The following is a 25,943-nucleotide window of genomic DNA, read 5'->3' on the forward strand; positions in this document are numbered from 1 at the left end:
TACAACTAGTCTAAAAAAGAAAATAACTGAAAAGACTATCATGTAGAAAAGATTTTGATTTATTTCATTCAACGCAAAGGGAAAAACCTAGAACTAGTGGATAAAAGACAGACAAAATAGAGTTAAGTTCAGCATAAGATATAGTTTTCTTTTTTATTCAAATGTTAAAATGTACACTGGACTGCCTTGATTAGCTAATGAGTTCCCTATTACTGTAAGTGACAAAGCTGAAGCTGGATGACAGCCTGTCAGGAATGTCGCCTCTAAACTGGCACAAGGCTAAACTATGTAAACCCCAAAGTTTCCACCTAGACCAACGACCAACATCAGATTACTGCACAAGCCAACTACTACACAACGGAACCGAATTAAGCCTCCATTTCTCCATCTATGATGTGAAACGCCACAGAGCTAATGAATCATAGGACATCTTTTAGCATAGAACTTTAAAAACAATCTCCTCACTCAAACCTTTCAACATTACAAGAATAAGTAACTCTACTTTTAAATAGTACACTATATATATAAAAAAGTTTAATATTTTAATATTTTTAAGAAGAATGATAGATAAATTTCCCCTTTCCCCTCATACTTTGCCTAAGCCAAAAAATAAAGAATATTAGCCAATTTTACCCATCGATTTGGCACCCTCAGGAATATATAAAAAAAGATTAAAGACTTCAAAAAACTGGATCTAAAAACATAGATTTTTTTAGATTTTTCTAAAATATTACAATAAAATTTCTAATAAATGAATACAATTATTCAATAATGATTAGTATAATAATTAAGTTCTTCTCCCCAAATCAATCATCTGAGATTTGTCATCATAACTTACAATAAAATATATCTAATAGTCCCAAAATCTGCAGCATACTCATCTTGAAGGAATGAATATTTGAAAATACTGAAAGTCACTATGGCTTTCTTTCTCATTTACAAATCAGTGATGGCATTTTCAAATTCAGGGACTCTCCTCTGCCCCTCCCAAGTGTCCACACACAATTAAGCAGAACAAGAGATGCCCAATTCTTAAGTTATAACTGCATTAAACCAGCAGATGACACACCAGAACACTACCCAGAAATGTATGCTCCTTTTGCTACCTCGCTTAAAAATCCCTTTCAGACTATGGTTAATACTGAGGTAATTAAACTTAAAGTATACCAAGACTTAGTTTACTAAGTCTACTATCAAATCAAAATACTCAAGAAAAATTCTGATTAAAAAAAATTCAGCAATTAGTTCTCATGATAAAACTATTTTTCATGGCATAAAAAATTAAACCACAAGTTAACATTTCATATACTTAGAGTAGGCATATTTTCACTTGTAAAGATCTATTCAAAAAATGTGTGCCATAGCGAAAACTACTAGAAAAATGTATCTTTATCTTTAGACTATGCACCACTTTAAAAGTATTCTTACTGTAGCATACTTTGGAAGTCAATTTTGCTAAGGGTGTGTTAAGTGGTTCTTAACTTATAGCTACTCAACTTTGCTTAAATATTTTTACATTTTTGGTCAGAATATATTCCAATATGTATTTTTCCAAATATAATAAAAGTGACATTATTCTAGTTTACATTTGAGTGCCAAACTAAGGTTTCAGATTTTTTAGAAAAACAGTAATTTGACATATTTTCAAGGGCAATAATTTCTGGAATATAAGTTGAAAAAAGAGAAAATGAAACTTTATAACTGAAAATTACCAATAGGTTACAACTACAGTAGACAAGAAGCATTAAAGATAAATTAAATCACCACCAAGGTAGGTAAATAACTCTATGACCTTTTTTATTCTACAACCTTAAAGTAGAAATGTCAAGAACCTTTCCTAGGCCTTGAAAAAAAATAACCTTTGTGGGTAAGAAATGATAGAAGACACAGAAGGGGTAAAACGGTTTTCTGAAAGCAAGGCAGACAATTTTTTTTCTTTGCTCATCTCCAAAGAATATTAAGCCATTAATTAAAAGGAGAAAACATGGAGAAATAATAAATGCAAAACCATTCATCATTCCAGTATTTTGGGAAAATATTTTAGCTTAAATGATTGTCATTTGAATGAACAATTTTTAAGTAATAGGTATAAAGAATTCAGGAATACATTTAATATCACATATTGGCCTATTTCCAATGGTTCCAGATAGTAATTACTTTCACTAATAGGAAGCAGAATGAATATTTTAATGTTAGAACTATGCAGAAGCATAAATAGTTTCTCAGTTAATTTAATTTTTAAATTAATTAATTTCACCCTAAATTTAGTTGTGATACCCAATTGGGACCAATGAAACACTTACCAACATACAGGAAAATACCCTACTGGCAAGCTTAAACAAATACCACAGCATTAATGGATTTTTTAAGTAAATGTTTTCAGGATCTAAAATTCCCTTTGGCGTTTTTAACTCCGTCAATACTTAAAAAACCTATTTTTTTTAAAATGGCAAGCTTGAACTAGTCTAGACAAATATGCAAACAAAATATTTACTTTTGAAAGACGGGAAGATGTGTCGTTAGCCCCAAATAAACTGGCGCTTAATTAAGAAAGCCGAAGTTTTCTGATTGGCATATGCATATCATTATTGTGGGTGCTTTATAAACACTGCTCAGAAGTTTGGACAATCTCCAAGAAATTTTAGATGTGTAATTGACATAGAGATTATGCTCATGTAAACAACTCGAACACACCTCAATGGGAGAAAAACCATAGTAGCATATTACTTACAAGTAAAACTTTTAGGCTACCAGGGATATTCAATTCTGACACTGCTCTCTAGGGAAGAAGGGAAAATGTTTACAAAAATTAACTGAACCTGAAAAGAGCCAAAGTCGAAGAAAAGGTAAGGGGACAAATGAGGCAGAGGTGGTTGTAAGGGAGGGGAAGAGGAGTGGGAAGGGGAGGGGATTGGGGGAAGGAGGCACTGATAAAATCCTTGGCAACACAAGGTTATTCAGCCTCTGCATACACTTGATACTCTATATGCTAAATCAGATGCTCTGTTCCATAGTTATTATTATCTTCTCTCATTCCTCTTCCAAAAAACGTCCTTGATTTTGACAGCAGTATCAAAACCCATGACTTATCTTACTAATTGGATTAAACTCTGGAGGCAGTACTAGTTCCAGGCTGATCTAGATAGCTCTTTTGGCTTCATTTAGTGTGTGTATATTTCATTTTGTTTCTGGTTTTTGAAATATTCAATACCAAGTGATGATTATTCAGTGCAGGTTCTTGAAACATAATCTGTGTGGGCAGCTCAAACATTTTACAGACACAAAGTAACCTGCTCAGCACTCGCTATGAATTCAGTGTAATTTCGCATACCTTACATTTCTAATTAAGGTACATATCCACAGGGATTACTGATGTTATCTAAGAAATTTTTCATATTTTATATTAAAATAAATGTTTATGTTATGGAGTAGAATGCAAAATTTGCATGAATTTTTAAAATAAAAGAGAGGGCTTCAAAGAAAACAGGGTTCTCAAAGAGTCCCTTTGAACTATGCCTCAAGACCCCTGGTTTGTTCAAACTCTTCTGCCATTATGGGTAAACTTGGAAGAAAGAGATTGAGAAGAACTGTTTTCCCTACTTCAATGACCCCTAACAGTTTACATTTCTTTCCCACTATTGTTTATAATACTGTATCCAATTTAAAATTACCACTACAAATTTATAATCAAACATCTGAAAGGCAATGCATCTAAACTTTTATTTAGAATGATATAGAATAAATTATTATTTTAGAAACTTAGTACAAAAGGAGAACTCTGAAACATATATATACATCAATATTCTATTTCTGGTGCTTTTACAGAAGTTTTTGAGTGAAACAGCATTATCGCTGACTTTAAAAAATAGAGAAATACTAAGGTCCAGATAGGTATTTTTTTCTAAATAACCATTTTCTCCTTTAAATTTATTTTTGTTCTTTTAAATATCTTTATATACAATTTTTGTTCATACTTAAATTTTTGCTTTATAATTTTCAACTACACATTTGGTCTATGGTACCAAAACCTACAAAACAAAACTTACAATGTGTTTAAATGTGAATCATTCAAGTATACAACTTCAGTTCTGACAGACTCACAGCAAACGGTGCTTACAGATTTGATATCTGGAACTCACTGGAAATAGTTACTCAGCTTACCTGGTGCTAATCCAGCAGCAGCAGGACTTCCCATGGATGGGTGAGAGAAAACTTGAGAGAAGGCAGACATATTTGACTGGGACACGTTACTCAGCCTGGAGGTTGATCCTCCTTTAGGAATAAACTCGCTTGCAGTAGGATTTGGTGTCTATTTAAAAATCAAATATAGTAAGTTAACACACTTTAAGCCCAAAAAAGACATTGAATCTACTAGGCATTACTCCACAGTGCTTTATTTACTGAGTAAAGTATTTTATTGAAAGGATTTACAGTGTTTTTTAGTTTTCTTATTTTGGGATGGTATAATTAAATTTCTTGCAGGAAATTTTTAATCAAATTTGAAGATAGTAATCATTTCACTGCAGAATTTAACCTCAGAAACATGTAAAATTTGCCTTTATTGTCAAATATGCATCATTACCAAACTATCCTAGCACATTTTAGAGAACTGGGAGGTTGAGACTACCTCAAAACTGAGCAACAAGTTTCAAATTTAATATCTCTAAACCACTTCTACCAGGATAAAGGTCAAAACTGTCTTTATTCCAAAATTAATCACTTCCTTTTTTGTAAGCACTTGAGACATTTCCCCAATAATATGGTACCATGTATTTAGGTAACAGAGTAAAGACAAGAAAAAACACTTAAAAACAAGGCAAATATGGGAGGAATCAAGATATAAGAAAAGCATAATAGAGGCCCCAATGCCTGCAAAGCATCACATGTACTTTGCTATATTAAAAATATTTTACTATGAGGTTATATGGAAAAAACATTTCTTCACAGTTGTACTATGCCAAACATTTTATATATTAACGTGGAATGGTACTTTTGGCTTTAAGAACTATTAGAACATTATGAGACTGTATATCAAATTCATAAATGGCCTATATTTTGTCCATGTTGAACACATGAATATCCTAAATATTTTTCTGAAATAGTGACCACTTTAAATTCCACATGCTTAAGTATAAAGATTCAATGACTGTTAACGATATCATTTGAATTCAACTTCCAAAAGGGTCAAATAAGGAGATAATTTATTATGTTCATACTTCAGCCCAAATTCTATGTATACATATAAACTAAGTTTTAAAACACACTGAATCATGATGCAAAATATTTAATCACTTAAAAGTATTTTAGCATTGATCATTGGGATGTAAAACTTAATTTCCATAGAAGGCAGAAAATAAGAAGGTGGACTAATTATTGTATAACTGAAGAACAACTATCCTACTTGATATGAACGACACTTTAAACTGCCAAGTTAGAGTTCAAAGTATTAGATTTGTAAGATAAGTCAACAGGCTAACGTAATCTTAAACTATAAAACAAATATTTTACCAGTTACAAGCCAGTTAAAATTAAATACAAAGTGACAGAATACAGAAGAAATGTTAATCTGGGCTTAATTAAAATATATTAGATATACAGAATTAACATCTTTTACTCCCACATTTGAGACATGAAATTCTGAAAAGAAAAACAATCAGGCCTCAGCCAAAATATACTTTCCAAAGAGAAAAAAATCCTCTTCTATCACTTTTATATATATATATACACTTTTTTTTAAACCTTCCAAATTTTGAAGTTTTCAAAAGTAGTGGCATGTTCTTTAAAAGTATGGTCAATTCCTTAATTGCTAGAGTAGAAAATAAGTCAGTGCATTTTACTGAGGTAGTAATAGCTAGTTGAAAGAGAACAAAGGCTACCAACAAGATCATTTCAGAGCTAAATCAGATTTAATCCTAAATCTATTTTAGACGATAAGAATCAAGATAAAAGTAATCAGGTATTTTGGTTAAAGAGTCCAAAATGCCTGGGAGAGATAGGGACTTCAGGATTACAAGATTACTAAGAGACAGCAAATTTAGACAAAGAAAATTATATATGCATACAAAGATCTTAGTAGCATATTCCTGAGAATTAGGCATTACCCAGTTTACATTTCACTTATATCCTACATTCACTGTGAATAACAGACCACCTGATTTCAAAGCTGAGTTTCTCTAAATTAAATCTATTCTAAATTAATTTGAAAGTCTACTTTTAAGGGATCCTATAAAGGAGAAAAAGGAAGGGAAAGTCTATTCTACTGTTCCCAAACAAACCATATATATAAAATGTCATTATAACAAATTATACAGGGCCTCCAAATTTATAATAGAAGTTATTAAAATTTAACTAAAAAATTTATACACTAAACTGCAACAAGCACAGATGCAAAAAACCTACCTAACAGTGAATTTTAATTAAAAAGTGAAAAGAAGGGCCTAAAACCCTCCCTCCTTCCTGTTTCCTGATTTAAGATGGCTGGGTGGTTCCCTTAAGTGAGCGGTTTCAGAGCTTGTTTTATTCAAATCTAAGTATTTGAGATTAGAGAAAAAGTAAAAAGATTTAAATGGCAAAACAAAGAATTACATAAGATTGAGGTATAAAACAAAATCTAGGAATGAGAGTAGAGCTACTATTATTAACAGATAATACAAATTCCTGTAGCCAGATTAGAAAACTACCAGAAATAGAGTAATAATGAAAAATTACTATAATAATGAGAATTCTTTCATGACAAAATTAGATGAAACAATAACTACAATAAAAAGATGCATTCTTAAAACTGCTTCAATATTACTAGTTTAAAATATAAATAAGAGTTTTATAAAGTAACAAAATAGCATAGGCACCCACATTTAACATATTAATAATAATTTTTTGAAAGATAAGACAAAATTGGTAACTAAAACTAATATCACATTAAAATGAAAAGTCATTCATCAGAAAATAAATAATTTCTTTAAGCTTTAGGAGATGAAGATTCTGTCTAGAAAGACAATTCAAGGACTTGGGTTATATAAATTGTCTAACTTCAACAACACTAAAGAGAACGAAATGAGAAAAGGAATAGTGAAAAAGCAAAAGTTTTATTATTTTTGCCCTATGATTTAGATAATCTCATCATAACTATCTAGATTTGTTCCTATATTATTAAATTTGTCTTTTTTAATATAGATAATTGTATTTCTATTCAAAATTTCTATTTCTACTCTAATTTGTATTTGTCTTTTAAATCCTATTCTTCATTCGTGTCTTCAACATTATAAATGCACATTTGAAAAAAAAATCAATGTTTATTCAAGTCAAATAAGAGATATTCACTTTGTGAAAATTTGTCAATAAAAATAGAATTTTAGGTTCTCATACACTTAAATTTACACTGCAACTTTCATGCCAAAAACAACCAAGTGCCTTTTATATAGTGAGTTCTCCAAATTGACATCATTCCCCAACATTTGGGTATGATTCCTACCTGTACTCTGGACAGAAATGTATTAGATCAAGAGTGCTGATCTTCAGCTGAAAAAGTACTGTTGTGATTATTATCGTTTTATTTTAAATGAAATAATAATTAATGTTTCAATCCAGACACCCCATCCAATCAAAATGAGAGAGTATTTCCTATCTACAAATGACCAATGAAGCTTTTTAAAAAAATGAAGTAATTTTCTGATGAGGTTTCTCACTCAGATTTAACACAATTTTATACTTTTCTACTATTATATGATTCCACGGAAACTTAAAGTAAAATTCGGTATTTAATACTCTGCTGGACTCCACTACAAACAGGATACTTACTATTTAAAACCACAATAAATTAGTCCCAAAATTAGGGGACTAATATTTAACAAATAGTGCAACAAAATAGTGAAGCCATTAAATATTTTTTAAAATTAGGTAAAAAGATAGGAAGAGAAAGATTGAATGAAATTAGAACACAAAATATCATGAAATATTTCATGCTACACATGTAAAACAGGTCTGTAAGAAAAAGAAAGTTGTCTTAAGGTGATGTATGAATGATCGAGAAACCACTAACATTCCTGAACATTGGTCAGGTTTTCTTTTTTTAATTGCATAGTAAACTCATAAAACCACAAAATACCTCCATGGTATAACTCCTTATAATGAGCTCAATTTGCTTTACCTGTCTTAATGGCTTCATAAGTTGTTATCAGTAATCTTTCCATTCTCTGAATGAAACATGACCTGGTGACTTTTTCTTAACAGCTTTATTTAGATATAAGCGACGTATAATAAACTGCACATATTTAAAACACAAACTTTGATAACTCGACATAGGTAGATGATCATGAAACCATTACTAAGTTAATGAATATTAATGAATATTATCCATCATGCCCAAGCTTCCATGAGACTCCTTTAAATCCCTCCTTCCCATTCCTCTCTGCTCCCCTATTTGGTCTCTAGGCAATCACTGATCCATTTTTCTATCATTATAAATTAGTCTGTATTTTCTAGAATTTAATACAAATGAATCTTACATACATATGTGTGTCCTGGTTTTTTGACTAGCTTCTTTCGCTTGGCTTCATTAAGATTCATCCATGTCATTGCCTCTATCAATATTTCCTTCATTATTTTACTGCTGATTAATATTTAATAATATCAACATACCCCAATTTGTTTATCCTTTCATCTGATGGACAAAGGTTGTTTCCAGTTTTTGGCTATTACAAACAAAGGTGCAATGAATATTCATGTATAAGTCCTTGTATGAACATGTTTTGTTACTCTTGGGTAAATACCTAGCAGTGAATGGCCTGGACATATGGTATGTGTATATACAACCTTTTCAAAAAATTGGTACGCTGTTTTCCAAAGTAGTTGTACTATTTTAATACGTCCATCAGTACTACGTGAAGAGATCAAATTACTCTACTCAGGAACAAGGGCTTTGGTCAGACTTTTACATTTTGGACATCTTAGTAGGTGTGTAGTAAAATCTCGTAATTATAATTTGCATTTCCCAAATGATTCACCATTCTATATCTTCTTTGGTGAAAGGTCTATTCACATTTTTTGACCATTTTTATTGGGTTTGCTTGTTTTCTGTTATAGAATTTTGACAGTTATGGATAGAAGTCCTTTGTCAGATACGTGATATACAAGCATTTTCTCCAGGACTATGATTTGTCTTTACATTTTCCTAATAGTATCTTTCAAAGAACAGAGGTTCTTAAGTTTTTATGAAGTCCAGTTTATCAAGTTTTTCTTTCATGGATCATGTATTTAGTGTTGTAGCTAAGAAATATTTGCCTAACCAATGGTCACAGATATTTTCTTCTGCAAGTTTTGTAGTTTCATGTTTTACATTTAGGTCTATGATCCACTCTGAGTTAATTTTTTTTTTTTTTTTAAAGATAAGCACCTGAGCTAACATCTGTTACCAACCCCCCCTCCCCTCCCCTTCCCCCTCCTTCTTCCCAAAGCCCTCCAGTACATAGTTGTATATATTCTAGCTGCAGGTCCTTCCGGTTGTGCTATGTGGGGCGCCATCTCAGCATGGCCTGATGAGCAGTGCCATGTCCATGCCCAGGATCCAAACCAGCAAAACCCTGGGCAGCCAAAGTAGAGCATGCAAACAATGACTCGGCCACGGGGCCAGCCCCTGAGTTTCACCTTTATATAGTGTGAGGTATAGGTCTAAACTAACATGTTTTGCACTCAACTATCCCAGCACTGTTTGCTAAAAAGATAATTCTTTCTCCACTGAATAGCCTTTGCTACTTTGTTAAAAATCAACTATGTATTAGGGAGTTAACTTCCGGACTCTGTAATCTGTTCCACCGATGCCAATCCATCTTCATGCCAACAGCACACTGTCTTGATTATTGTAGCTTTACAGTAACTCTCGAAGTCAGGTAATGTAAGTCTTGCATCTTTTTCTTGTTTGTTTTTTTTTTACTTTGGTTTGGTTTATAGGCCTTTTGCATATTCATAGTAAGACTGGAATAAGTTTGTCAATTTCTACTAAGCAGCCTGGTGAATTTTAATTGAGATTGCACTGAATCTATACATCAATTTTGGGAGAACTGACGTCTTCAGATTCATGAACATGATACACATCTCCATTTACTTAGGTCTTCTTTAATTCCTCTCAGGAATGTTCTAAAATTTTCCCCGTACAGGTCTTCAGATCTTTTGTCAGACTGATCCCTATTTTATATTTCTGATATTATCATAAACTGTGTAATTTTTAACATCTCAATTTATGAATGTTTGTTGCTAGTATACATGTACCAGTTTCCTGTGGCTGCTGGAACTAATTACCACAAACTTGATGGCTTAAAACAACAGAAATTTATTCTCTTACAGTTTCTGGAGGCCAGAAGTTCAAAATTAAGGTGGTTGCACTACCTCCAGAGGCACTGGAGCAGAAAGAATCCGTTCCATGCCTCTCTCCTAGCTTCTGGTGACTGCCAGCATTTTGGGGCATGCGTTGGCTTGTACTACATCACTTCCATTTCTGCCCTCCATCCTCACATCACTTTCTCCTTTGTGTGCAATCTCCCTCTGCCTCAATCTTAAAAGAACATTTGCCACTGGACTCAGGGCCCATCTGAATAATTCAGAATAATCTCATCTCAAGATCCTTAACTTAATTACATCTGGTAAAATTCACCAATTCCAGGGATTAGGACGTAAACATATTTTTTCAGGGGCCACCATTCATCACACTACAATAGAGAAATAAAACTGAGTTGGGTATGTTGATTTTGTATAATGCAACTTTACAGAACTCATTTGTTCTAACAGTTTTTTCTAAAGATTCTATCTTATTAGCTACAGATGACTTATATTTTAACTATAGATGACTACGTCTCTGTGAATAAAGACATCTTCCCTTATTTCTTGCCAACGTGTATGTCTTACTTCTTCATATGACACTAGAACCTTCAGTAAAATGCTAAACAGAAATGGTGAAAGCAGACATTCTGGCCTTAATTCTGATCTTAGGAAAAAAAGCATTTAGTTTTTCACCATTACGTATGATATCAGCTTTAGTTTTTTCAGGTTTTTTTTTTTTCAGATTAAGGATGTTCTCTTGTATTTCTAGTTTGCTGAGAGTTTTTACCAGGAATTGATGTTAGATTTTGTCACATGTTTTTTCTGTATCTATTGAGATGATCATATGGTTTTAGTGAGGTAATATGATTAATTACATCAATGGATTTTTAAATATTAAACCAACCTTACATGACTGAGACAAATTCCAATTCTTCATGGTCTATTATCCTTTTTACATACCATTGGGATTCAATCTGCTATAATTTTGTTAAGAATTTGTGCATCTATATACATGAGAAATATACATTATTCATTATTGGGATATTTAGACTACTACACTATATGCATTATTGGGATGTTTAGACTACTTACATTTAATGTGATTACTGATAATACAGTTGGGTTTATATACTGGTTTTCTTTGTGTGCAATGTCTTCATCTGGTTTTGCTATCATAGTAATGCTGACTTCATAGAAGGAGTTGGGAAGTTTTCCTTCTTTTTCAATTTTTTGGAAAACTTTGTGCAGAATTCGTACTATTTCTTCCTTAAATACTTGATAGAATTCACCAGTGAAGCCATCTGGGCCATCGTTGTGGGAAGGTTTTTCACTACAAATTCAATTTCTTTAAAAGATTTAGAGCTAATCAGGTTATGTGTTACTTCCTGAGTGAACCTGGGTAGTCTGTCTTTCAAAGATTTGTCTGTTTCATCTCTTGTCAAACTTATTGCCATAAAATAATTCATAATATTTCCTTAGTATCCTTATAATAATATCTGTAGAATCTAATGATGTCACCTATTTCATTCCTTATACTGGTAATTTGTGACTTTTATCTTTTTTTCATAAACAGTTTGGCTAGATATTTATCAATTTTATGGATCTTCTCAAAGAACCAGCTTTTGGTTTAATTTTTCTCTATTTTTTTCCATTTGCTCTTTATTGATTTCTGCCCTGATCTTAATTGTTTCTTTCCTTATGCTTTCTTTGGGTTTAATTTGTTCTTCTTTTTCCAGTTTCTTAAGGTAGAAGCTGAAATCATTGGTTTGGGAACCTTTTTTTTTTTCTAATATAGGCATTCAGTGCTATAAATTTCCCTCTGATTACTGCTTTAGTGGCATCTCACAACTTTTGACATGTTTTCATTTTCATTCAGTTCAAAATACTTTCTAATTTCCCTTTCTATTTCTTCTTTGCCCCATGAGTAATTTAGAAGTGCATTATTTAGTATCCAAATACTTAAGATTCTCCAAAGATTTTTCTGTTATTGATTTCTAATTTAATTCCATTGTGGTCAGAGAACATATTTGTATGACATGAATCTTTTAAATTTATTGAGACCTGTTCCATGACCCAGAATTGATCTGCCTTGGTCAGTGTTCTATGTGCACTTGAAAATAATATGTATTTGGTTGTTGGTGGGCAGAGTGTTCTATAAATGTCAAACTGATAGAGTTGTTCAAGTCTCACATCTACTGATTTTCTGTCTCTTCCTTTGATTATTGAGAGAGGAGTACTGAAATCTCTATCACTCTCTTTTTCTCTTTACAATTCTATTAGTCTTTGTCTCATATATTTTAACCCTCTATCATTAAGTACATAAACATTTAAGAATGGCATAACCATACTCTCAATGAACTGTCCCCTTTATCTTTACCAAATGAACTTCTTTGTCCCTGGTAACATTCACTGCTCTGAAATCTACTTCGTCTGATAAGAATACAACTATTTCAGCTTTCTTTTAATTAGTGCATGGTATTAATCTATTTTTGTCTTTATGTTTAAAGTAGGCTTCTGGTCAGCTTCATATGTAGTTGGATCTTGTTCTTTTTTTAATCCAATCTGAAAATCTCTGCCTTTTTATTGGGATGTTTAGACTACTTACATTTAATGTGATTACTGATATAACTGAATTTAAATCTATCTAGCATCTTGCTATTTGTTTTATATTTGTTCCATCTGTTCTTTGTTTCCCTTTTCCTTTTTCTGCCTGCTTTGGGATTAACTGATTTTTAAACTCCATTTTATCTCCCCTCCCAGTTTATTAGCTGTAACTCTTTGTTCTGATATTACAGTGGTTGCCTTAGGTTTATAGTACATATATTTAACCTATCACCAACCATCCCAGTCTGCTAGGGCCATAATATACTTAGTGGCTTACACAACAGAAATTCATTTTCTCATAGTTCTAGAAGGGGAGAGTCCAAGATCAAAATGCCAGCAGAGTTGGCTGCTCCTGAGGTTTCCTTAGCTTGCAAACACCATCTTCTTGCTGTGTTTCTTCTCACAGAAACAGGCCTTTTCTCCGTGCTCATGCATCCTTGGTATTTCCTCAATTTCTTCTAAGACGCCAGTCATATCAGATTAAGGGCCCATCCTTATGACCACAATTAACCTTAATTACCTCTTTAAAGGCCCCAATTTCAAATGCAGTCACATTAAGGATTAGGGCTTAAACATATAAATTTGGGGAGACATAATTCAGTCCATAACACTATCACTGAGTCTTAAACTACTTCAGAAATAGAACAACAAGCTCACAATATTACACTTCCATTTCTCCCCTCCCAAATTTTCTGCTATTGTCATATATTTTATTTCTACACGTTATAAACACTACAATACATTGTTACTGCTTTTGCTTTGAATAGTCAATTATCTTTCAAAGAGATGTAAATTGTAAGGGGGAAAGTTTCTTATATTTACTCATGTAGTTACTGTTTCTGGTGCTCTTCATTCTTTGTACAGATCCAGATTTCCACAGGGTATTGTTTTCCTTCTGCCTGAAGTACTTACTTTAATATCTAGTGAAGTACCTATCTGCTGGTGGTAAATCCTTTCAACTACTGAAAGTCTGAAAAAGTGTTTATTTCGTGCCTTGGAAAAAATTTTAGGGGCTGGCCCAGTGGCGCAGCAGTTAAGCTTGCACGTTCCACTTCAGTGGCCCATGGTTTGCCCGTTTGGATCCCAGGTGCAGACCTATGCACTGCTTGTTAAGCCATGCCGTAGCAGGCATCCCACATAAAAGGAGAGTAAGATGGGCACGGATGTTAGCTCAGGGCCAGTCTTCCTCAGCAAAAAGAGGAGGATTGGTGGCAGATGTTAGCTCAGGGCTAATCTTCCCCCCCAAAAATAAAATTTATTTTGAAATAATTTAAGACTCACAAGAAGTAGTACCCTTTATCATCTTTCCCCAAAGATAACATCTTACAATAACCATAGTATATTCTCAAAACCATGTGTTAATTTACATTGGTGCAATAAGTTTAACTAAACTACATACTTTATTCAAATTCCACCAGTCTTTACATTCACTTACTTGACTATATTCTTGTAAGATATTTTTTCCAAGAATTGAATTCTAAGTTGACATTTTTCTCTTTCTGTATTTTAGAGTTATTGCTCCACTGTCTTCTGGCTTGCATTGTTTCCAACAAGAAACATGCTGTGATTTGTATCTCTGTTCCTCAAAAGTGCATATTTTTTCCTCTGGCTGCTTATTTGGTGTGCCATGGTGTAGTTTGGTTTTTTTTTTTTCATGTTCCTTTTGTACTAATGTTTATTGGGTTTCTTGGACCTGGGGCTTACAGTTTTCATCCAGTGGGAAAATATTTGCCCATTATTTCTTAAAATACTTTTTCTGTACAACCTTCCCCCACTCTGCTTCAGGGACTCCAAATACAAGTATGCTAGGCTACTTCAACTTACCCCACACCTCACTTTTTCTCTGTTTTTTTGGATAGTGTCTATTGATATGCCTTCAAGTTCATAACCTTTTCTTATGCAATGTCTAATCTACCATTAATCTCATCCATTATAATTTTCATTTCGGATACGGTAGTCTTAAATTTTAGAAGTTTGACTTGAATTTTTTTAGTATCTTCCATATATGTACTAACATGTTTACTCTTTCCCCTAGCTTCCTGAACATATGGAATATAGTTATAATAACTGTTTTGATGTTCTTACATACTATTTACATGACATTTCTAGGTCAATTTTGATTGATTACATTTGCTTCTTCTCTTTGTGGGTCATATTTTCCTACATCTTTGCATGTCTGCTAATTTTTTTTTTTTACCTTTTTTTTTTTTGAGGAAGATTAGCCCTGAGCTAACTACTGCCAGTCCTCCTCTTTTTTTGCTGAGGAAGACTAGCCCTGAGCTAACATCGTGCCCATCTTCCTCTACTTTATATGTGGGACGCCTGTCACAGCATGGCTTGCCAAGTGGTGCCATGTCCGCACCCGGGATCCGAACCAGCGAATCCCAGGCTGCTGAAGCAGAATGTGCGAACTTAACCGCTGCGCCACTGGGCCAGCCCCTGCATGTCTGCTAATTTTTGAATGAATGCCAAATATTGTTACTTTTATCTTGTGGGATGCTCGAGGTTTTTTTTGCTGAGGAAGATTAGCCCTGAGCTAACATCTGTGCCAGTCTTCCTCCACTTTATATGTGGGTCACCACCACAGCATGGCTGACAAGTGGTGTAGGTCCATGTCCAGGATCCAAACCTGTGAACTCAGGCCACCAAAGCAGAGCACAAGAAACTTAACCACTATGCCATGGGGCCAGACTCTGGATATTTTTCATTTCTATAAATATTCCAGAGCTTTGTTCTCCACTGCAATGAAACTGCTTAAAAATCAGCCTGATCCTTTCAGGTCTTCCTTTTAAGCTTTATTTGGAAGGACTAGGGCAGCATTTACTCTAAGGCTAATTTGGCCCCACTACTGAGGCAAAAGACTTCCCGTTACCCTACGTGACGCTTCATGAATTATGATGTTTTCCACATTGGTTGGTGAGAATAGGAACTATTCTTGGCCTTGTATGAGCTCTGAGAATTATTTCCCATGATCATTTCAGGAATTTCTTCTTCTACCTCAAATAGCCTCCTCACTCAGACCCTCTGATCAGTACTAAGCTGAAGACTTAAGGAGAACCTTTGCAAGCATCCAAAGTTCTCTCTCTGTATGAGCTCTCTCCTCTCCAGTACTTTTTCTTGTGAACTATAACCACCTTGGCCTCTGTGAACTTCCGGTTTGGTCTCCTCAATTAGATCACAAGGCTCCACCTGAGTTCCCTCTTCATGCACCAGACTTGGAAACTCCCTCTAGGCAGTAAGCTTGGATAATCATAGGGATCATCTCATTTGTTTCCCATCTATCAAGAATCACTGCCCTTCATCACCTGATATCTAATGTCTTGAACACTGTTGGTTCATATATTTTGTTCAGTTTTTTACCTGTTTCTGGAGAGAGGCTAAGTTCAATCCCTGTTCTTCCATCTTGACCAGAAGACAAATCTAGTGGTGATATTCTCAGAACATAAGGTATTCTTAATTTGATCTTAAGTTACCAATATGCAAAATTTAGCCAATTCCTTGTTTTGGTTAGACCAGACACCCACCAGTAAAGAGGTGCTTTGCAACTATCATTTCAAACAATTAGTAAGAAAATCAATTATTTCCGTATAAAGTTGGTTTTCTTTTCAACTTTTATTATGCTTTCTATATCATCTCTTTCCTAAACAGATAAATTACGCCACAACTATCCTTTTGATAATGCAGATATATTTGAAGCATCAAATCATAGAGTCTATTGTACATCCTAAATACCCTCTCAAATTAAACATCTACCCATGTCACTGTCAGTCCCCAAATCTAGGCCACAATCATCCCTACTCAAGTTTAAGAGAGTAAAAGAGAATAGTAGAAAAAGAGAAGAAGAGGGGAAGGAAGGGAAAGTGAGAGGAAAGAAAGAGAAGGAAAGTTCTGTTCAATGACTTTATTGCTGCAATCCAATTAAATTGACCAGGTCAAGTCTCCACTGTCATTGACTGAATTAAGTCAATAAAAAAAAAAAAAAAAACAGGAGATAAAATGTTGATGTTGATCTTAGCCTCATCTACTTTTTTCCAAAACCTACAACTCTAATCTCCCATCTTCACTACTATTCTTCCCTCTTTGGAGTGACAAAGGAGCCTAGTTGGGACTAATTCAAAAGATTCATGTCCAAGGTAGGGGTGCGTAGATATGTGTGTTGGTGGGGGAGGGTTGTGCATGCGCGCGTGTTTCTTGGCAAGGGCAAGGAGCAGTGAATTATTTGGGAGGGTAGAAGATGGGACACTGAAAATGATGGAGAAAGGCAGGAAAAGGCAAGTATTTTGCCTTGATAAAATGATCTAAAAAGGCATAAAAAGATGAGACCCATGGACATAAAGAACAACGTTATTCAGAGCTTTTTCTACTAGTCTTCAGTATTCATAAATAACACAAAACAAGAGGAACAGGATGAGATGGAAAGGAGAAGTCAAATGGCTAACCAGAACCTCCAAGTTCACATTTCTACAAGATGTCTTTTTATTTTAATGGGTTATTTCCTCATATTTCAAACATATCCAAATATGGTCAATTTAAAATTTATCATCAAAATATACTCAACTTCTGGGTTATTCAGAAACTAACCTACTTAAGACCAATTAAGTTTCATTTTCTAAGTTAAAAGTTAACATCTAAATACTACTACTACTGTGAAATCAGTCTCATATCACAATTTACAAATTTTCTGAAGCAAACTGGGCCTTCTAAAAACACCCCAATGGAGTAAATATTATTTTCTAAATAAATCAGAATCAAATTGGTGGATAAAGTGGAAGAAAGTTGATTACTATGCTTCCAAGAGATTCACACTAGTTTTCTTTTAAACAGAAGTTCTCCTATTTATAATTTGACTATCTTAAAGGGAAAAGTAGCATGTGTGTGTCACAACCTGCCAAATGAAAATTAACTAGTAATACGTTTTGTGTTACAGTAGAATTAAACAGAAAAATTTTCATGAACTCAGCGTAAAGTAATTCTCTATATACAACAGCTTGAAACTACAGGCACATAAATTTCCTAAGATATTTGTTCATCTACAAAGTTTGTCAGAAATGGGTAATACTATAAACACTATTCTTGAGAATAGCTTGATAATTTGTATCAAAATAAAAAATAAGCAGGCCCTTTGACCTAGTACCCCCACATCTAGGAATTAAAACAAAGGAGAAAAATCACACAAGTCCAAAAGATTAAGTTTAGCACATTTTAAATTTATGACTTGTTTTTAAAGAAAATGAAATAACTAAAGTATCTATTAGTCGGGATCCAGCTATATGGATTATGGTACATACAACAGTGTGCAGCCATTAAAAATCATGTGGACTGATATATTTTTATTTACCATGGAAAAAGGCCCATACCACTCTTGAGTAAAAATAAAATAAAAATTAGAGTACAATACAGCAATTATACTACATTGTTATTTCTGTAAAATGATGTGCTTATTCATAAGAGAAAGGGGGATCAGTGGTGGGGAGCGAGGGGGAGGGGGAAGGGAGGGAGGCAGGGGGAGAGGGGGAGAGAGAGAGAGAGAGAGAGAGAGACAGAGGGGATGTGTGTGTGCATGTGCACATGTGTGGAAAAGGATGCTAACTAAATACGCTCACTAAAATCTTAAGAGAGGTGTTATCTCTAGGTGGTGAGGGAACTGAGGACATTTTTGCTTCCTTCTTTATACTTCTCTGTAGTGTCTGACTTTTTTCCAATAAGTATATATAATGTTTAAAAAAAAGTTTTAAGTTTGTTAAGATTTATAAATCATGAAGCCACTTACACCATTCCTTTTTCTTTGCATATTATCATCGCTGAATGAAGTGCCATTACAATAAGAATTCACATAAAACAGGCAATATTTAAACTGAGACGAGTAGAACCAATGTATATAAAAAAAGTAAAATCTCTTTCTGGAGGATAGATGACATTTAAAAACAAAAACATAAACTGCTCCTCTTCCACTTAAAAGCTATTTACATATCAAAGCTCTCCAATAACAGTAATCATTAATGGTCACGGAGGCATACCACCTAGTTCATTCTCAATATTACACTCCCTATTTATATGTCAATTATCTCTATAAAGCTGGGGGGAAAAGTATTTCTCTCCCTAAAAGGAGCAAAAATATCCATTTAGGTCAGTTAGCAGCCCAGGAGAATGAGACCATCACAGGATTCCAGAGAGATCAGAATTACTTTATATAGCTAAGACTATTTTCTACACCTATGTACATCTTCTATCCACAGCTATATAATGGTAAAACTCACTTGTCACACTGCATAGTAAGAGAGATTTACTTAGAGGCATTCTCTCTAACTAAGAATCCTGCCGTATTTAATCACAAAATTTAGCATACATTAAGATTTCTCAAACATTTTTCAATAACAATATTTTGTCATGAAACTGTACCAAAAGAAAGTTTAAGAAAATGCACAAAGCATTAAATTTCAGGACTAACATTAGGCCAAATACTCATCCCGCCAGATAATCATTAATCCAGGTTCATCTAATTAATTATTTCAATATCTAATATATAAAAGATGCTGTACTAGGCACTGTGCTAGGCACTGTGGAGAAGAAAGATATATAAAACACAGGCACTATGCTCTAGAAGTTCACGGTCTGGAATTCACAGATATAGAACGTACCCTGAACCCAATTCCACACTCTCAAGAGCTCAGATCATCCATGTATCAAAAAAATATTAAATATCTATCGTGCACCTACTGTTAGCCTATAAGACAAGTTATATATACATTAATTAGAGCAATGTAAGTGCTAAGTTTCGTGAACAAATGATTAATGCTGTCTAATTAGGTCATAAGACCATATGCTTGAATTGAATCCTAAAAGACAATTTTGCTAAGTCAAGACAGAGAGAAGGGCACAGCAAGCAAAGTGAATGTTCAAAGGCAGAGGCAGGAAGAGTATGGTACTCTTCATGGAATGGCAAATAGTTCTGCAGCAGTAATCAGGAGTAAAATCAAGAGGCACCTTGTATACTTTTCTAAGGGATTTGGATTTTATTCTAATGACAAAGAACAGATGACAAAGATGAGAAATAAGATCAATCACCCAGGTAGTGGTTTGAAAGATAAGAACAGAAGTAGGAAACCAGATAAGAGACTACAATAATAATAGTCCAACTAAGAAATGAAGGTGGGCCTAAATTATAACTTAGTAATATTAAAAGCGAAGACAATTTCAAAGTTGCACAATCGACAGATCTTAGTGGCTGAAGGATGTGGCAGATAGAAGAGTGAAGAAGAGCTCACAAATTAGACAACTGAGTAATATCAAGAACCAAGATGGATAGTAGGCATATAGTTGTGAATAAGTATGTACAGACGTGTGTGAATGAAAAAACAGGTGAAGGAAAAGACAAGATTCATTTAAGACATACTGAATTTAAAAAGTCTTATGACACATAGATGAAGATATTCAGAAGAAGCTAGTCTTTACAGTGAGTACAGACGACTGAGAGGATTAAAACCAATTATCTGGAAGTCAAATGTGAATAGGGAGTAGCTGAAGAAATGAAGATACATGAGATCACCAAGAGATCACTGTGTGGAGTAAAAGAGAAGAGAGTCAAGGACAGAGCTTGGGAGAGTTCCTGAGGGCAAGGCCTAGGACAAGAGGTCCTCAAAAGAGACTAATAAGCAACAACAGTCTAAGAACTAAGGGAACAAAGTTTCAAGGAAAGAGGAATGGTCAACAACATCAAATGCAGCAGTGGTCAGTGAAGAACTGCTACTTTTGGTAGTCAGGTAACCTTATCAAAGAGAGTTTCAATAGAGTGGGGAAAGTGAAAGGCAAAACACTGGGAATCAAGAGATGAATGAAAGGTAAAAAAGTAGGAACAGTAAGCAGGAAGCATTTCTCAAATTGTATGGCACAGTTTCCCAAACATACTGACCACAGAACAATTCCTCATGCAGCATTCCTTGGCTCTGGGGTTCCAGAATAGGAGAGACAAACATGTCATGTTTAGAAGCTAGAAGGAAGAAATCAATGTCAACAGAGACACTGTCCAAAACTTAAGGGATAAATAATGGAATAAATTGCTGGAGGAAACAAAGACAGGTTCTGAAGCATACAGTAAAGGAACACCTGTTTGTGACAGAAGGAAAAACAGTAAGAAATGGTATGAATGAAAATGTGGTACACAGATAGAAAAGCCGACACATGAGGTAATTCATTCTGAATGATCTCTTTTCCCCCTTTCTGAAGAACACAAGTCAATTACTCAAAAGTGACAGAGAGCAAGCGAGAAGGTTGCGGAGAACGTTAAAGGTTTAGACAGCAGCCATAGAGAAGAGGAGAGAAGAGGAGGGTCTGGAATGGACTGAGGGTCAGAAAGCAGTACATATAGAGTAAGGCCATTCATCTTAGTTGCACTGTAGTTCTACAATGTTTCAAAGTCCTGAGGAATCCTGAGTAGATAGGTTGAAACTTCACCCTTATAAATTCCAATCCACTCCATCTAAAGCCCAAATAACCCCATTTCTTGGGGCCTAGACACTAGAAATCACCTGAAATAACACCAAAACTTAGCAAGTAACTAAAGACTGAAGTATATCCAGTGAGTTTCCAAACCTCCCTGGGATCTTAAAAGCACCAATAACGAGCAACTAGAATTCACAGGAGAATCTGAAGGACAAGAGATTTTAATGTGAGCATTCTTCTAAGTTAACACTTCTTAAAAGAAATGCCATTTAATCAGACCACAAGAGGGAAAACCACCACCAAAAGAGGTGTTGACAAGTATGAATCTCCTAACACACCCAACAGCCCAACAGTTCTTATTCATTTACATCACTTAGGGGGTGAGCTAAAACAACAGTAATAATAACAACAATTGATGATTCCTCTCCCCACTATTTCCAAAGATCTGAAACAAAATGAATGATTTTATTTAATATGTCACTACTTTTAGGTAAATTTTAACCTGCTATACCCTGAGAAGTTTACATCATTCAAGCTGACACCTAATGTTTATGTGAAGAATGGGAAGACATCGTTATCCCTTTGAAAACAAAAGCATTTTTAAACTAATTTTTAAAAATATTCAAGTGAGTCAGGATTAAAATGAGAACCCTTAAAAGACACTTAATGTCACTGTGTCAGTCTATATATACCATGATGCCAAACACACATCTGAATATAACTGACAGACAGTACCCTAAACCAATATAAACAAAGACCAAGTTTAGGAGTGATAAAGTGAAATTGGAAGAATGGACATTTATTTAATATCTATTACATGCCTGGAAATTTGAATCCTCACAACTCTGTAAGGTAGGTGATAAAATATTTCAATCCTAAACAACAGCATTTGAACTAGATAATCATAGAACACATGAAAAATCTTGAATTCATATATAGATTGATCAAGCAGAGTTAATCATTCTAGGCAGAAACTGAGGAAAGACAAAAGGAAATTTGCACTTAGGTGAAATAAAGTATTGCTGATGTGGAGTTTCAGGTGACCTTCTATCTACCATCTGCTTGGTGTATGGGCTGAGATCACGAGAAAAATACAAAATGGAGAAGCTTCATCACTTAACAACACTGTCAAGAAGTAATTAAGACCGCTAGGAGGCTCAGAAGATTGAAGAATATCAAGAATATTGGGACAGTGCTAAACTTGGAGTTTTAAAAAAATAGAAGGTCTTCTAATATTTCAAAAGAAATCACCATCCCATGTTCTAAATCAGTTATGATAATAAAACTAAGCAACAGTAACATATGATGGGTATAAAATCCAGAAAACCTTTGACCAACTTTTTTTAATACATAAAAGTCTTACCAACTTGCCAATTTTACCGAATTGTCAAAATTACCAATTGCACATATTACCAAATAAAAGAAAGCTAAACAGTAACATTCAGAGACAAGCAAAATACCTTAAGGGGGAAAACTATTAGAAACAATCAACAACTACAGCAAAGTTGCAGGATATAAAATCAACATACAAAAATCAGTAGCATTTCTATACACTAACAATAAACCAACAGAAAATGAACTCATGAACTCAATCTCATTCACAATCACAATGAAAAGAATAAAATACCTTGGGATAAATTTAACCAAGGAAGTGAAAGATTTATACAACGAAAACGACAAGACCTCCTTGAAAGAAATTGATGACGACATAAAGAGATGGAAAGACATTCCATGCACATGGATTGGAAGAATAAACATAGTTAAAATGTCCATACTACCTAAAGCAATCTACAGATTCAGCGCTATTCCAATCAGAATCCCAATGACATTCTTTACAGAAATTGAACAAAGAATCCTAAAATTCACATGGGGCAACAAAAGACCGCGAATTGCTAAAGCAATCCTGAGGAAGAAGAACAAAGCCGGAGGCATCACAATCCTTGATTTCAAAACATACTACAAAGCTACAGTGATCAAAACAGCATGGTACTGGTACAAAAACAGGTCCACAGATCAATGGAACAGAATCGAAGGCCCAGAAATAAAACCACACATCTATGGACAGCTAATATTAGACAAAGGAGCTGAGGGCCTACAATGGAGAAAAGAAAGTCTCTTTAACAAATGGTGCTGGGAAAACTGGACAGCCACATGTAAAAGATTGAAAATTGACCATTCTTTTTTACCATTCGCAAAAATAAACTCAAAATGGATCAAAGTCCTAAAGATTAGGCCTGAAACAATAAGTCTTCTAGAAGAGAATATAGGCAGTACACTCTTTGACATCAGTTTCAAAAGAATCTTTTCGGACACTGTAACTCCTCAGTTGAGGGAAACAATAGAAAGAATAAACAAATGGGACTTCATCAGACTAAAGAGCTTCTTCAAGGCAAGGGAAAACAGGATTGAAACAAAAAAAGAGCCCACTAATTGGGAAAAAGTATTTACAAGCTACTTATCTAACAAAGGGTTAATCTCCATAATATATAAAGAACTCACACAGCTCAACAACAAAAAAACAAACAACCCGATGAAAAAATGGGCAGAGGACATGAACAGACATTTCTCCAAAGAAGATATAAGGATGGCCAATAGGCACATGAAAAGATGCTCATCATCACTAATCATTAGGGAAATGCAAATCAAAACTACACTAAGATATCAACTTACACCCGTTAGATTGGCAAAAATATCCAAAACCAAGAGTTGGCAAATGTTGAAGAGATTGTGGAGAAAAAGGAACCCTCATACACTGTTGGTGGGAATGCAAACTGGTGCAGCCACTATGGAAAACAGTATGGAGATTTCTCAAAAAGTTAAAAATAGAAATACCTTATGACCCAGCCATCCCACTACTGGGTATCTATCCTAAGAACCTGAAATCAGCAATTCCAAGAGTCCCATGCACCCCTATGTTCATCGCAGCCATTATTTACAATAGCCAAGACGTGGAACCAACCTAAGTGCCCAGCAACTGATGATTGGATAAAGAAGATATGGTATATATACACAATGGAATACTACTCAGCCATAAAAAAGGACAAAATCGTTCCATTCGCATCAACATGGATGGACCTTGAGGGTATTATGTTAAGCGAAATAAGCCAGACAGAGAAAGACGAACTCTATATGACTCCACTCATAGGCGGTAGTTAACATATAGACAAGGAGAACTGATCGGTGGTTACCAGGGAAAAGGGGGTGGTGGGGGGAGGGCACAAGGGTGAAGTGGTGTACCCACAACATGACTAACAATAATGTACAACTGAAATCTCACAAGGTTGTAATCTATCAGAATCTTAATAAAAGAAAAAATTGCAGGACATCCAAAGCTGTTTATGTGTTTAAAAAGGAGAAGTCTTGACAACAGAGACTGAAGACAGTGTGGGTGAGAGCTAAAAGTTGTTTTCTTTGTCTGGGTTGGGAATAAATGGGTGGGAATAAAATGATCTTTGATCACACACACACAAAAAAATACCTTAAGGGTACAAAAATAATAAACACATGCTTAGTCTCAAATATTTACAATCCAGTGGGAAAAGACAAACAGATAAACTTAATATAAGAGAGAATGAAATGTTAACACCAAATATTGCGGAAATGGTTAAAAAAAAATTTCTTTGACATATTTGACCAAGTATTCACAGAGAAGGTAGCATTTGAGCTAACTCTTGAAGGAAACAGGAGGAAAGATATTTTTCAGGCTCAGCTAACAATGGTACAGAGACACAGAGGTACAGAGAATTGACAATGCATTTCACATTATATGAGGTATGAAAGATTGCATATGATCAGAATTTAGTATGCGTGGATGATTAGAGAGAGGGCCATAGAGAGGGAGAACAGATCCTGAAGGGATTTGACAAAAACTATTCAGAAGATACACTTATGGTATAAACTATAACTATGTCGGTACTGTTAATAAACGAAGGAAGAGAAAGATACTACAGAATTTTAAAGAATAGGGATTAGAGGCAGACAATATAGTAGGAAAGTATCAGGATTTAGAATTAAATATAGATCTGGGCTAGAATCCCAGCTCTATCACTTACTAACAATAACCTTTTTCTAAATTGCAATTTCCATATTTGTCAAATGGGGATAATACGTCATTATTGCAATAAAGCCTTAATATGATGAAAAATGTAAAGTGTCCCATGTATTCTTTCAATTAACGTGAAGTCAAACGTCAGTAATTTCCTTCTCATAATAAATGGTAGAATGTGGGAGATGAGGGGGAAGAAGTCAAGATACGCAGCCTCAGTGACTGGGAAGAGTAAGCCATTAACTAAAGAAGGAATGTAAGAGAATAGAAAGGAAGCAGATTTGGAGAATATAAAAATACATTGAGTTTTAGACATGTCATATTTTCAATGATAGTGGAATATATCACTACATGCAAAGATATCAGAAGGCAGGAAAAATTCAAGTCCATCTCAGACAGTGCTAACAGAAATAAAATTTTAGGAATCTTAGGTATACAGGGGAAAGCAAGAAACAAGTGAGCTGATAACAGGAGCTCACAAGAAGCTGGGGATGAAACAAAGAGTAAAAAACGCAAAGAGAAGAGAAAAATAAGAAAAGAGAAA

At 34.3% G+C, this 25,943-nt stretch overlaps 1 protein-coding gene across 8 annotated transcripts in view; it reads right to left on the reverse strand.

Annotated features, from left to right (window-relative positions):
• Positions 1-25,943, reverse strand: part of PAN3 (poly(A) specific ribonuclease subunit PAN3) — a 137,517-nt gene that overhangs the window by 65,105 nt on the left and 46,469 nt on the right. For all 8 annotated transcript variants that reach the window (XR_006889093.1, XR_006889094.1, XM_046664635.1 and 5 more), the window contains one exon: positions 4,162-4,309. Coding sequence is in view for 6 of the 8 variants with exons in the window: in XM_046664635.1 (XP_046520591.1) it covers positions 4,162-4,309 (148 nt within the window). In the remaining 2 variants the exon portion in view is untranslated. The remainder of the gene's footprint in view (positions 1-4,161; positions 4,310-25,943) is intronic.

The sequence above is a fragment of the Equus quagga genome, chromosome 6 (assembly GCF_021613505.1).
Source record: "Equus quagga isolate Etosha38 chromosome 6, UCLA_HA_Equagga_1.0, whole genome shotgun sequence".
NCBI classification, from domain to species: Eukaryota; Metazoa; Chordata; class Mammalia; order Perissodactyla; family Equidae; genus Equus; species Equus quagga.